The 12,952-nt window shown below is 39.6% G+C and overlaps 1 protein-coding gene across 1 annotated transcript in view; it reads left to right on the forward strand.

The window, feature by feature from the left end:
* The window catches only part of LOC145490719 (ATP-binding cassette sub-family C member 4-like), a 15,569-nt gene extending 6,131 nt beyond the window's left edge, over positions 1-9,438 (forward strand). The window contains exons 2-7 of the mRNA XM_081469809.1: positions 605-1,131; positions 3,093-3,472; positions 4,079-5,493; positions 5,960-6,530; positions 7,026-7,162; positions 7,641-9,438. Coding sequence (XP_081325935.1) covers positions 607-1,131; positions 3,093-3,472; positions 4,079-5,493; positions 5,960-6,530; positions 7,026-7,162; positions 7,641-8,491 — 3,879 coding nt within the window. The 5' untranslated portion in view covers positions 605-606 and the 3' untranslated portion in view covers positions 8,492-9,438. The remainder of the gene's footprint in view (positions 1-604; positions 1,132-3,092; positions 3,473-4,078; positions 5,494-5,959; positions 6,531-7,025; positions 7,163-7,640) is intronic.
* The last annotated feature ends 3,514 nt before the right edge of the window (positions 9,439-12,952 follow it).

The following is a 12,952-nucleotide window of genomic DNA, read 5'->3' on the forward strand; positions in this document are numbered from 1 at the left end:
GTTTTCGGCGATTTTGTACGAATGGTATTTCATTATCCGTATCATTACTGATGATAAAACATAACTTATGTGCTGTTTTGATTACAGTCGGATCATAATTTGTTTATAACGTACTTTATCTGACGGAAGTGTCATTCACTCAAGTTAGTCAAGTCATCCGTTGGTTTTCTAACTATTTTCGAAACATATTTTGTGGATTTTTTTTAGATTAATTTATCGTTAAGTTGTTGTCGAATTACACCTTATAGTTTGGCTACAAAATGCTTGTTTCAGCGAATAAAGGTATGTATAAGTCGAAAGAAAGGTTATTTTGTTTTCTCTAATAACTCCTAAGTGATTCGTTTCAAATGTTTAATTTTTTCCAGTGAGTATGACAGCTTTTTCGAATTAAGTACAAAACTATGTCGAAAAAAATCTGCTCTGACTTTGTCTGAAGTGGAATAATATATTGCGTTCACATTTCACCACTGCTTTATCCTATCTCACAGGCGTCAATGTAATACGATTCAATTTAGAAAAAAACGTGGACACGAGTGTTAATAAAGGTGCTAACATTAGAATTCTTGTTCACTGCTTCCTACCTTAACGTTCTCCTTTTTGGCAGTTATGAACGCAGAGCGAGACTATAGTGGCCCCACACATCCACAGAAAAGAGCCAACTTGATCTCGTTTCTCCTGTTTTGGTGGACAAACGATTTGTTCAAAACTGGAAACCAGCGCCCCTTGCAACAATCCGACTTCTGGCCTTTGCACGAGGAAGACAAAACGTCACTACTGACGAACCAGCTGCAGTGGCAGTGGAGTAAAGATCTGGATGAATGCAGCCGTACAGGGAAAGAACCAAGACTATGGAAAAGTGCAATGAAAGTTCTGTCCTGCAAAGACCTGTGTATAATTTCTTTTGCCGGACTGTTGGACTCAGTGGGTCGATTTCTTCAGCCCTTTTTCCTGGGAGTGTTCATTTCTACACTTATGTCCGACACACCAGCGCGAGGCTTGCTCTGTGGCTGTGCTGCATTGATGCTGTTGATTGTGCTGATGAAGAGTATTGCTGTACATCATAGCAGCTTTAAACTGTACGTGATTGGGATGCGAATGAAGGCCTCCCTTAAAGGAGTCATCTTCAGAAAGGTTAGTATGATTTCAACTAATGCATGGTTCTCTTTCTTTTCTCAGTAAAATTTCCTCAGTTCCTTTTATTTCAGTTCTTACCAATTAAATAGGTATAACCCTAAAGATCATACCTTATACGGAGTTTATCCAGGATTAATGTAGCAAAGGCGAAATGAGTATGATGGTTGAATTTACCCTACCCTTGCACTGGTCATCTTGATTGGATTGAGTGTGCATGTGCTTGGGTGTATTCTTTGGGAACCGTTCTAGCAATCCTTTCTCCAGTTTATGGATAAAATAATTTTCAAAAACGTTTTTTTTTTATTTTGATTTTAATTTTAAAATTAACAACGTACTTTCGGCAAAGGTTTTCAAAGTCCGCTTTCCAGAGAAGTTGAAATAGTTTCTTCTTGGAAGTGGATTAATCTTATGAAAAACAAATTGTGCTGTTGCAATGACACGAGACGGGGAGTAAAAGTACTGGCACAATAGTCTTGAAAAAAACTAATCATAATTATGGTGCTTGATACCGGATGGTGCAAACATTTTTGTGGGTCTTTAATTTTACAGACTTGTGAAGATTTTTGTGCATTTTGCGGGATCTAAGCTCTCTGTTGGGAAAGAAAGGCTTTTCCGTTTAGGGAATAAATATTTGCAATTTTTTGCAAGTCATGCGGCACAACTGAAATGGCAGCACGTACGTAATACAATGTAATATTGTTTCCTTTGAAAAATGTCAGATTACCAAAAACACAACGTCACCGTACATTTGTGAAACATGTTAACTTTGTTTGGTAATAAAGCACTACAGTGGTGGCATTGCAGTACTTGATGAGCATCAGTCTAACAACACCTCCCTATCTAGTGGTCGCTCTGTATGGTCGACAATATTACTTTCTTTTTCCTTTTCCTGTTCCGTTTTTCTTCGTGTTTAAAGTGAAGTTATTTTTTTTACAGTAAAAATGTTTGCGGATTTTTTTTTGGTCGATCGTGAAAGTAGCCGGCAAAACATTTTTGCCATTGTGCCACATGGTAACCTTGTACGAACATAAGGTTACGTTGAAGGCGTGATCCGTTTCTTATCCGGTAATTGATGCGCCATGCGTCCTGACAAAATATGACAAACCTCTATGTTGTCTACATGATTTCGAAACCAAGCTTTTAAAACTGCAGTTTGTTTATTCTTACATCGAGAGCAGAAAATAGAAAACTAATTTAGCCTGTTCATTCAGTAAGATGGGATAGATAGGTATTCCAACGGAACGAGGCGGTAACCATTCATTCCATGTTTTCCGGCTGATTCCAAAATAGCCTGAACAGTATGTAGCCGGTACACTCTAGCTAATGTCTGCGGTCTGGAAGACTGCTGAGAGAGTTTTACTAGACCATAAACGCATTCCAGAAGATGAAAATATGCCGACACTTGACGAACTGGTTTTGTAGAGGTTGAGTTTAGTCACATTTCAAGTGGAATTGGACTTGAAGATCTTTAATAGAGAGGCAAAAACGACATGCAAAGGAAACGGATTGTATTGGTTTGTCTGCCCTCTAGACCTCGCTCTCTAGTCTATTATCTCAGCACAGTATTCTCTCATTATCTTTGCGATGCAGTTTCTCGAAATCCAAACAATATCGTCATCTCGTAAGTGTGAGGCGAAAGCGCCGACAAACGTTTAGGAACTGCTTGAAGATAATGTTTTTGATGGGGAAGAAAGTGACCGGAGATTAATTAACCGGATTTTCTTGACTGAGATAATGAGTAATAAATGGACAGCAAAATAAGCTCAAGTCTAACTAACACTGACCCAGCTTAGTCTCGTGTGAAGATAACCTATAGCTATTTGGTAGAGTTCTAATTCTCTTTGTTCTAGTTTTATTTGTATAGTTAACTGTCTTGTGCCTGAATATGTGGCACGACTAATAGTTATAGCTATTATTTCCAAAGATCTTATCAATTTTACATGAACGGTTTTCTGTAGATCCTGCTCCTTGATCAACACACGCTCAATGAGTTTACAAAGGGTCACGTGATTGATCTAGTATCCAATGATATTCAAAGAATGGAACAAGCTGCCAGGCAGTTCTTTCGCCTCCTTGTCGCCATCTTTGATGTCTGTGTAGCTGTTCCGTTGTTATGGTACTTCATTGGTTGGCAGGCGCTGATGGGAATCATCTTTTTGTTTCTTCTCGTTCCATTTGGTGGCTTTCTGTCGTACCTGTCTGGAAAGCTTCGACTGAAGACCGCTGTCATATCTGACCGGCGAATAAATCTCATGACCGAGATAGTGGCTGGAATACGTGAAGTAAAGACGCATGTGTGGGAGTGGGTTTTTAAAGATAAGATCAAGGAGACTAGAAGGTTAGTGGAACAGGATTGTGTAGTTGCTGCTGGGTTAATCACAAATGTTAAATTTTAAAAGACCAAGGCAATCCCATCTCTGCAATCCACAACGGACCCAAGCAAAACCCGTATCAGTAATAGTCAACCATTTACTTGCAACAAAATATAGTACAAATATCAACAGTGCCATTAATCATTGATTACAAACTCGTGGTACAAACGTGGTACACGTGGAACAAGGCAGGAATTTATGCGCAATCACGAATGGCTTTGGTTTTACACTTGTTTGCTAGTAGACTGAAACAAAACGTTTGTTGGCCAAATTGTTCGAGAATCACTAAAATCTGGCCTAAATCGTTACGCACTTAATGCACTTTACAGTAGCCCAGTATTTTGCACTTAGAGTTTTGAAATTTAACAAAACTTTGTTATCAAGACAGGATAAAAAGAAATCAGATGACGGGCTACTTTTCTCGACCTTCTTCCAAAATTGCTTTCGCAGATAAAAAGTCGGCATGTTCCGTATTGCCATACATCAGTTTTTAAGGCCTGGTCCTTTCTAGCAAGTGGCAAATAGGTACATATCTGACACTAATATAGTGTTTTCTGTTTCCTTATTTGCAGCGATGAGATGAGAATAATTCGTCGTAAGAGCATTCTTTTGTCATGTGCAATATCTCTGATGTATTCTTCAGGACTTGTTGCCACTTTTATTTCTATTTTGACGCTTGCCTTCAGTGGTTATCATTTAACGCCGTTCGTAGTTTTTACACTGCTGTCAATTATCAATGTCCTCCGAAACAGTGCGCTGAGATCTATAGGAGAAGGGTCACAGTTTGTATACGAGGCATACGTCTCATTTAATAGAATACAGGAATTTCTGTTGTTGCCAAACCTTCATGGTATGACTGATGCGAAACTCTTTACCAATGTTGATGACAAGTCAGTGGTTAAGAAGAAAGGATTTGAAATTGGCAAGGTAAATATCAAGTGTCACTTCACGTATCTACACGAGTCCTTGAAGAAAACCGCCATCATAACCAAGTTTATAGATATTCCAGATAACAAAAATCAACATCCCTCTGTTGGAATAACGAATCTGGTTCCAAGCCAAACGGACAAACTGCGAATTGTAGAGAAAGGGCAATTGCAGGAAAAAAGAAAAAGTAGTATCAAGTTAACCAATGTGACTTGCAAAGTGAATACTGAAAACACATTCAGCTTTGAAGCAAGAGATGATAGTTTTGTTATCATAACTGGTGCAGTGGGAAGTGGAAAATCAACGTTGCTGTCCGTAATTGCTGGTGAGATACCAGTTACTAAAGGGAATATTCAATGCTGTGGTACCATCGCCTACGTGCCACAGATGCCCTGGGTTTTCTCTGGAACACTGAGAGAGAACATTCTTTTCGGTCGGCCATTTGATTTCGATAAGTACATCCAAACCATCAGAGCTTGCTCTTTAGAAGAAGATATTGAAGGATTTCCTGATAAGGACCAGGTTATTGTTGGAGAACGAGGTGACACGCTGAGCGGTGGTCAGCAGGTTCGCATCAGTTTGGCACGAGCAGTGTATGCCGACTGTGACATTTACCTGTTGGACAATCCACTCGCCGCACTCGACATGAACGTCAGCAATCATATCTTTAAAGATTGTGTGCTTGGCTTGTTGTCAAACAAAGTTCGTTTGATGGTTTCTCACCAAGAGTCACACATGAAACTTGCAGATCAAGTGATCGTCTTGCACAACGGTTCAATAATCGATAAAGGGACATTAATGGAACTAAATGAAAGGGAAGCACTAAAAGAAATACCAGAACCCCAAAACAGTGTAGCTCAGGAAACAAATTTGTTCCATGAACAAATGCCAAGTACTAAAGTGCATTGTTCTGATAACAAGTCGATCAAAAGTATGGAGATTGCAGACGAGGATCGTAAGATTGGAGCAGTGTCTTGCAAGCTGTACTGGGATTACCTAAGTGCAGGAGTGCATCCCATAGCTTTAGCTGGCCTGCTTGTCATCTTTCTTGTTTCTCAAGGTAAGTTCCAGAGACCAGTTTGCCTTATTAACACCAATGAAAACCCAATCCTGAAACTCGGACCACTTTTATTTAATTGGTCACATTACAATCGAAGGGTTTTGGGGAGACCCCTTCAAGGTACTCGAGAAGGCACCAATTCGAAAAAAAGCTATTAATGGGTGAAAGCCGAAATGATTGGCAGAGGGCCATCTGCGAGCCAAAAATGTCAGTTTGGTGCCAGTAGAGATCTTCGAGCTTTTCTTATGGGCACTAAGACTATTTGGGAAACGATTGGGTAACGAATTGCTTGTTTCGTACGTGAATAACTGCATGCAAAAGATAGTGTCCCTTTCTATTCAATCCACCACATGCTAGGGTAGTTGCTTAAACGGCCATAAATGGTCAGACAAACATTAACCTTTCCCAGAAAACTTATTGTTTCAACCGATTATTCCTTGTTGAGTGTTGTCTTCACTGATTGCAGGAGTTATGGTTTCACCCGATCTGTGGCTGTCCATTCTGACGACAATCCCTCGTGATGACCAAACGGACAAGACCAATCTTGTTATCTATGCCAGTTGTGTCGCGGCGGCTGTTCTTCTAACAACATTACGCGCCTATGCGTTCTTCCTGGTAGTAGTGAAATCTTCAGAAAACCTTCACAACGACATGGTGACAGCCATCCTGAAAGCACCGGTTCTGTTCTTTGATTCAAATCCAATTGGAAGAATCCTTAATCGATTTTCTAAAGACATTGGCTGTATGGATGAAGTTTTGCCCAAAACGTTCCTCTTTGCTGTCCAAATAGTGTTGTTCGTGTTAACTGCAGCACTTGTTCCCCTGGTTGCCAATGCGTGGCTCGCGGCAGTTGTTGTTCCGATTACATTATTGTATGTTTACATTGCAAGGTATTTTATGAGGACATCAAGAGAACTTAAGAGACTAGAGTGTTTGTGCCGCAGCCCTGTTTTGACACAGATTTCAGAAACCTTAGACGGATTGGACACCATTCGATCCCGTGGAAGACAGCAGGAGTTTGCGGACCTCTTATACAGGTAAAGCTGGTTTCTAAAACGGCGAAAGTCAAAAACACCTTTTCTGAAGAGCATCAGAGAGAGAAAGCCGTTGGGAGATGTTTTAGATCAATTTCTAGCTTGATAAACAACAACAACAATAACAACAAAAGCAGTTTCAGCTTTAACTTTTCACAGACAAATCTTCAGCATCAAAAACTAGTTAAACAAATGAAACATGAACCAGATTTTACTGATATCTCAAAACGGTATGATTCCGTAGGCATAATACGCTAGTTCTACCCATTTTATAGGCTACACTCTGTATAGAAGCGATGACCACCTGACGACTGTTGAGCTTGTTTTGGATCATACTATAACGTTAGAGAAATGGGGTTTCTTTAGATGACTACCATGCAACATTTTTATAAGCACAAAACCCCCAAATTCCTTTTTTTTTTTTCAGCAATGCTAAGAAAAACGTCTAATCTTCTGAAAGAAAAAAGCTAATGTTAATTGTGTTGGCTTATGTTACAGTTACCAAGATACTCATAACCGTGCATATTACATGGTATTGGCTGGAACTCGATGGCTGGGGATAAGATTAGATCTCCTCTCTGCTCTCTTAATCGGCGCTGTAGCTTTGCTCACTGCATTGTATTCCCACAACAATGGTAAGGAAGTGATTTACTTAGCACTCTTTTTTCTTGCTTTTTCTTTCTGCTCATTTAAAACAACAGAATTCCATACGTTATAGTGGCGTGGTAAGAAATGGCCGCCTGGTATAGCATTAGATAATATTGGTTTGAACTTTCTATTCGAAATTACAATTCTAAATCCAAATATTCCTTCGTCTTTGGCATTGGATTGAATTTACAAGGTTGACAAGACATGTCCAAATTCCGTGAATTTTGAAGGACAGTAAGACAAAAAAGGACGTAACAGAAATTTATAGCCTTCTCACTAGGGATCGCGTTGAGGTTTTTCCGCGAAATGTAGATGAGCCTCGTAAATTTTTCCGGCATTTTAAACCGCGTAAAAATTACGTTAGACAATGCTCACTAGTCAAGCGTTACAGATTGCAGACCTTAAAAACACCAACTTACAATTAATTCATTAAAACATTAAACATGCCTATTCTCCTTTTCATAGCTCTGGTTGGCCTCGCTTTCGTCTACGTCTTGGAAACTTCTCACTTCACCCAGGTGTCTGTTCAACAGTCCTCAGAAGTCGAGAATTTAATGACGTCAGTAGAGCGAGTGATGGCGATTACTAAACTTGAAGCTGAACCGGGATACCAGACAACAACACAACGACCGGAACATTGGCCAACGAACGGAGAAATAAACTTTACCGGAGTGTCGCTGAGATATTATCCACAAGGACCAAGAGTACTGGAGGATCTGAATTTAAATATTGATGGACAGTCCAAGATTGGAATTGTGGGTAGAACGGGAGCTGGAAAATCCAGCATCACAGCTGCTATTCTGTGCATGCCCGAGGTTGAAGGGCAAATCAAAATAGATGGAGTAGAGCTAAACAATTTCAACGTTCAAGAATCTCGGAAATGCATCTCTGTCCTTAACCAAAGCCCTGTTGTGTTCAGTGGGTCCCTGAGAAAGAATCTTGATCCACTGGGAAAACACAGTGATGTTGAATTGTGGGATGCACTAGAAACAGTCCAACTGAAGCCATTGGTGGAAACCTTGCAAGGGAAGCTGGACTGCATATTGAACTATAGAGGAATGAATCTAAGTGCAGGCGAAAAACAGTTGATTTGTCTCGCTCGTGTTCTCTTGCAGGAGAGTAAAATAGTCATCTTGGATGAGCCGACTGCTCATGTGGATCCCAAAACTGAACAAATTATACACGAAACAATCCGAGAAAAACTGAAAAACTCAACAGTGATCACAATCGCACATCGACTCAAAACCATTGAAGGCTGTGATAAGATTATAGAACTGAGAGATGGACAGCTGATAGGTAATGATGAAATAAGATGAAACGTTTCAACCGTTCAAGATGTATCCGAGATTCGATCCGAGGAACTCCATACTGATAAAATTGCTCCATTGCTATACAGAAAACCGTGTGTTTTCTTTGGTTATGCTACGTGCGCGAAAATTTGAAACGTTCAAAACTAAGCCACAACCCGTCACAGACATTATATGGATCTCTTCACATCAGTATGGAGTTTTCGGTCCGGTATCTTAGAATTGTCTCAAGAGGGTGGATTGAATTAGCAACTGAAGTTTCAGCCCCTTATAGATTTTTGGTGCCTTCCGAAGCGCTCGAAAACATAGTTTGCGCGCTTACTCAATTACCGTTTTCTATACACTTACTACGTGTCAATCTGTCTGCAGTGATGTGTTCTATCACGGCGTTTCATAATAAAATGTTTCTTGGCAAATCTGTTTTTAGTATTATGCCTTAATATATGGCAAACTGAAAACTAGTTCCCTGAGCGGTCCGAATTTTGCAATACGAACTGCTAAGATGGATCTTATTGGTCACAAATTAGTTTTGGCGAATTGCATTTTCAAAACGTCAAACTTTGTGCAGAAGAAAGCAGTTTTTTGTCAACTAGAAATCGGTTTCCGTTATATTTGGTTCAGAAACTTGCAAAAAAGAACTAGACCAATATTCTCCATATACGTGATTTCCCAAATATTTCCCAAATATTTCCCCAGGCCTTAAGCTTACTTTGCTCGGCCCCACCCGACTTGTGCTATAAACATTGCCGAGGGTAAATAAAGGTTATTTCTTTTTTATTTATAAGCAAACAACTGAAACAAATAATTCAAACTGAACATAACATTGTTAAGAATCCCAACTGGCCAGAGGCAAACCAGTTGGCTATTTACAAGCGTGGCCGAGGAATTGAACTCGGGACTACCGAGAAACAAATCCAGGTGGTGGCCAGAGCGGGACTCGAACCCGCGACCGCTGGATTACGAGTCTGACACGCTTACCACTCGGCCACGCTGCCTCCTACTCACGTCCTCTGCAAAGGATAAGGCCTTGCATATTTAAAGACTCTCATGGGAACTTCAACAATAGACCACACTTTCTATGTCTGGCCAACGAACCCCTATGGTATGGTATATATCACGAGCAGTTAGGCGAGTGAATTAAAGTAGAAAACTCATCAAATCTGTTGCCGTTTTCAGCCATTTTTCCTCATGAAATCTTCTTTGCCACCAAGGTTTAAGCTGAGAGACACTTGTGGTACTTATAATCCATGTAAGGTCAAACACAGGTGATAAGGGCTGGTACCAATTAACAGGCTAGAAATACATCATCTGTGGTTGAGAATTTAAGTGGATTGACATTATGGAATCGCGCACACTCTTAACTATTTGCATATAGCAAACCAATGAATAGTGCTTTTTAGGCATTAAGATTGGTGACTCTCAAAGTCGGGGTAATGCAGCGTACCATCCATGCACCTCCCAGCTCGCTTGGTTTCCTACCGTAAGAGAAGAAAGTTTAGTCGCTTTTTGAAGCAGCTGTCCCTACTAAAAGAAAGCTACAACGTTCGGTTTAATAGTATTTACAGAAACGGTTTTATTATTTTTAACCCGATTTGGCGTTATCGAGGAAACCGACGCAGAATGATTTGTTTATAACAGATAACAACTTCGACCAAGCAGCTTTTAAGTGTTAATATTGTTTGGAGGTTAGCGAAAAAGTAAAATTTATGTAGTGTCTTACTCTGAGCATGGTCTTAAATGAAGGAGACTTAACAACTCCTTTTATGTGGCCGGAGTAACTTGACAAATACCTTCAACTTGAAGGTTTTCAAAATGTGACGGCAATTTCTAGGTTGAAAATTCGCTCACCGCAGTTCGGCAATTCACTTCGATGTGAAATTTCAGGGCAGCAACTCCCAGCAAAAGTTGTGAGGACTGAACTGAATTGATCTTTTCAACAGAGCAACGAATCGACCACTTTTTTTCCTGGGTTTAATTTACCGGTTTGAACAATTCCGACTAAACTCGTTCACGAAACAAGTAGGTTGATCTCTCTTGTTAATCGCGTGATGACTAATCAAGTGACTTTTCTAGCACAGTCTCTCATTTTACTCACGAATTTACTTTTGAAAGACTTTAGGCAGTCTTCCGAGTCAATTATGAATGTTGTCGAAATTTAAGGTAAAGTCCGTCGGCGGTGGGAATTTTGTAACTCATTTTCAACACAATCGAGCACAGAGTTGTGCACCGCCACAGATACAGCCCTCTCTTACAGAGGTAGTTTGCAGGTATTTTATCCCATTGTTTTCGTATACACTTGAAAAATTGTTCTCTCCAGTGTCGTTGGCTACTATTATAGTGGATACATCGCCGCTTCGCGGCTCGTTCACCTCAATAAAGGGCTTGTCCGAGTAAGAGCCGACCGGCGCAAGTCTCAAACAGTTTAAGACCTGGCACAGTAATGTGAAGGGGAATTATAGTTGGTCGGCTGTATCTCTGGTTATACTTGTTGAACTGAGCTAAAATTTTCCCTTATTATAAAACTCGGCGTCCTCTTTTGACTTAACCTCTGTCTGATCATGTGACGTGTCGCGTGATCATTTTGTTAACATTTAGTAAATTGGCAAATTGGTGGAGAATTTTACATGTATTGATCAATAAATGAACTTTCTCGATGCAAATTTGAATTATTTACCTTACTACGTTTGGAATGCAGGATCGTCCTTCAATATAAATGATCAAAAGTCGAGTTTTGTGAAAAAAGTGACCTTTGACCCCATAACATTTTTCTGCGAAAACTGGGACGATCATCCCATAAGAGGAGAGGATAAAAATATTTGATCTGTATCTAAAACGCGCTTTTGGTGGATCATCTAGAAACCGCCAGCAATTCGTCAAATATTGGTTATTTTCCGCCTAACGTCACGTGACATGTCACGTGACCCGTCGCGTGACCCGTCGGAAGACCAAATATACCTCAAATGTCAAGGCCGTTAAAACTTTACTGTGTGGTAAATTTGGTTCCATTCACACTTATGTCTTGAGAAATATAACTGATAAGCCCTGATAAATTATTTTTACCAGCAAAAGTCTTTGACACAGGTCTTAAGATCCTTAACACCAATTTAATACAAAAAAAAAAAAAAAAAAAAACGGGCGACAATTTTCCTGTGTAAACAATATCTGTATTTTAATTAATTATTTTATTTCCTTCTTTGTAACTTTCTATTCCCTTTACCATTGTATTTTAACTGAAATATCAGTATTGTATATCTAATCTAGTATTGTAAGTTATGATATGATATTGTAAATCATACATGATACTGTTAATTAGTAAGGTGTGTTAGTAACTAAGTGTTGTTAGTATTTGTTAGTAGCCGTAGGATTGTAAATAGTGTTGATATTGCATTGTAAGTAACTGTAGTTTGTAAATAATGTCTATACTGAATTATAAGTACCTTTAGGTTGTAAGTAGTGTCTATATTGTAATGTATTGTATTGTATTGGAAGTAGCTATAGCATTGTAAGTACGTAGTGTAAGTGCTGTAGTCAAAACAAAATTCATGGAGTATGGTGCTCCGCTAGGCTGCCCCGCAGGCCGCTATTAATCACGCGTGATTCACTACTGGTCGAGTGCCACGGACCGGATTTTCCATCATTTTTGGTCAAAAAGGTGCTACAATTGTGAGCACCTAGAATACCTAGATGAAGATATCAAGTGAATTGTTGAAGCGGAGAGCAAGTTGTAGTTAAGCGATCAGTTTTCAAACACCCAAGGGTGGAGTTCGAAAAAGTCTGCCCGACGTTTTCAAATTTTAGACCAAAAAACCTTATGCATGAGTAACTCGTGTTAACGCCACTTTAATAGCTTGAGTGGACTAGTAGAATAATTTTTTATCAAACCTGGCCCATTGTGTTAAGGTTTTCAATGATGTAACTATGTCCTTTGGCTATTGCAGCTCATGATAGTGTCCGTTTAAGAATTATGATGACGCGACCTCACCATACACAGCGATTAATTGAATTTAGTATCACCCAACTAGTGGACTAATGCAAATCCTGCATTCTGATTGGCTACGCTACTACAGGACTATTAGTAATAGTCCTCGAGTAGCGAAATTGGCGCAATCGAGCGTGAGGCTTTCTTTCGTTTTATTCTCAAATCAATATTTCTTTAACTTTATTACTGCCTTTTCTGTCCGACTAGTTGGGTGATACTAAAACAATTAGACCCTTCGCCCTCAAGGGCCACGGGTCAATAGCCCATTCGGCTTCGCCTCATGGGCTATTTATCCGTAGCCCTTGCGGGCTACGGGTCTAATTGTTAAGTAGTAATTGTCCATGAAGTTACCAATTAAAGAGCATTGCATGTCAATATTTCACGATCACTGTCGAAACGTCTTAACAATGGAAATTGAAAAGAATCATAAGGTAACAGAGGAACAAAAGTCTTAAACTAAAGCGTGGCATTACTTATACAATAGAATGTAA

This window comes from Orbicella franksi, chromosome 6 (genome assembly GCF_964199315.1).
Source record: "Orbicella franksi chromosome 6, jaOrbFran1.1, whole genome shotgun sequence".
NCBI classification, from domain to species: domain Eukaryota; kingdom Metazoa; phylum Cnidaria; class Anthozoa; order Scleractinia; family Merulinidae; genus Orbicella; species Orbicella franksi.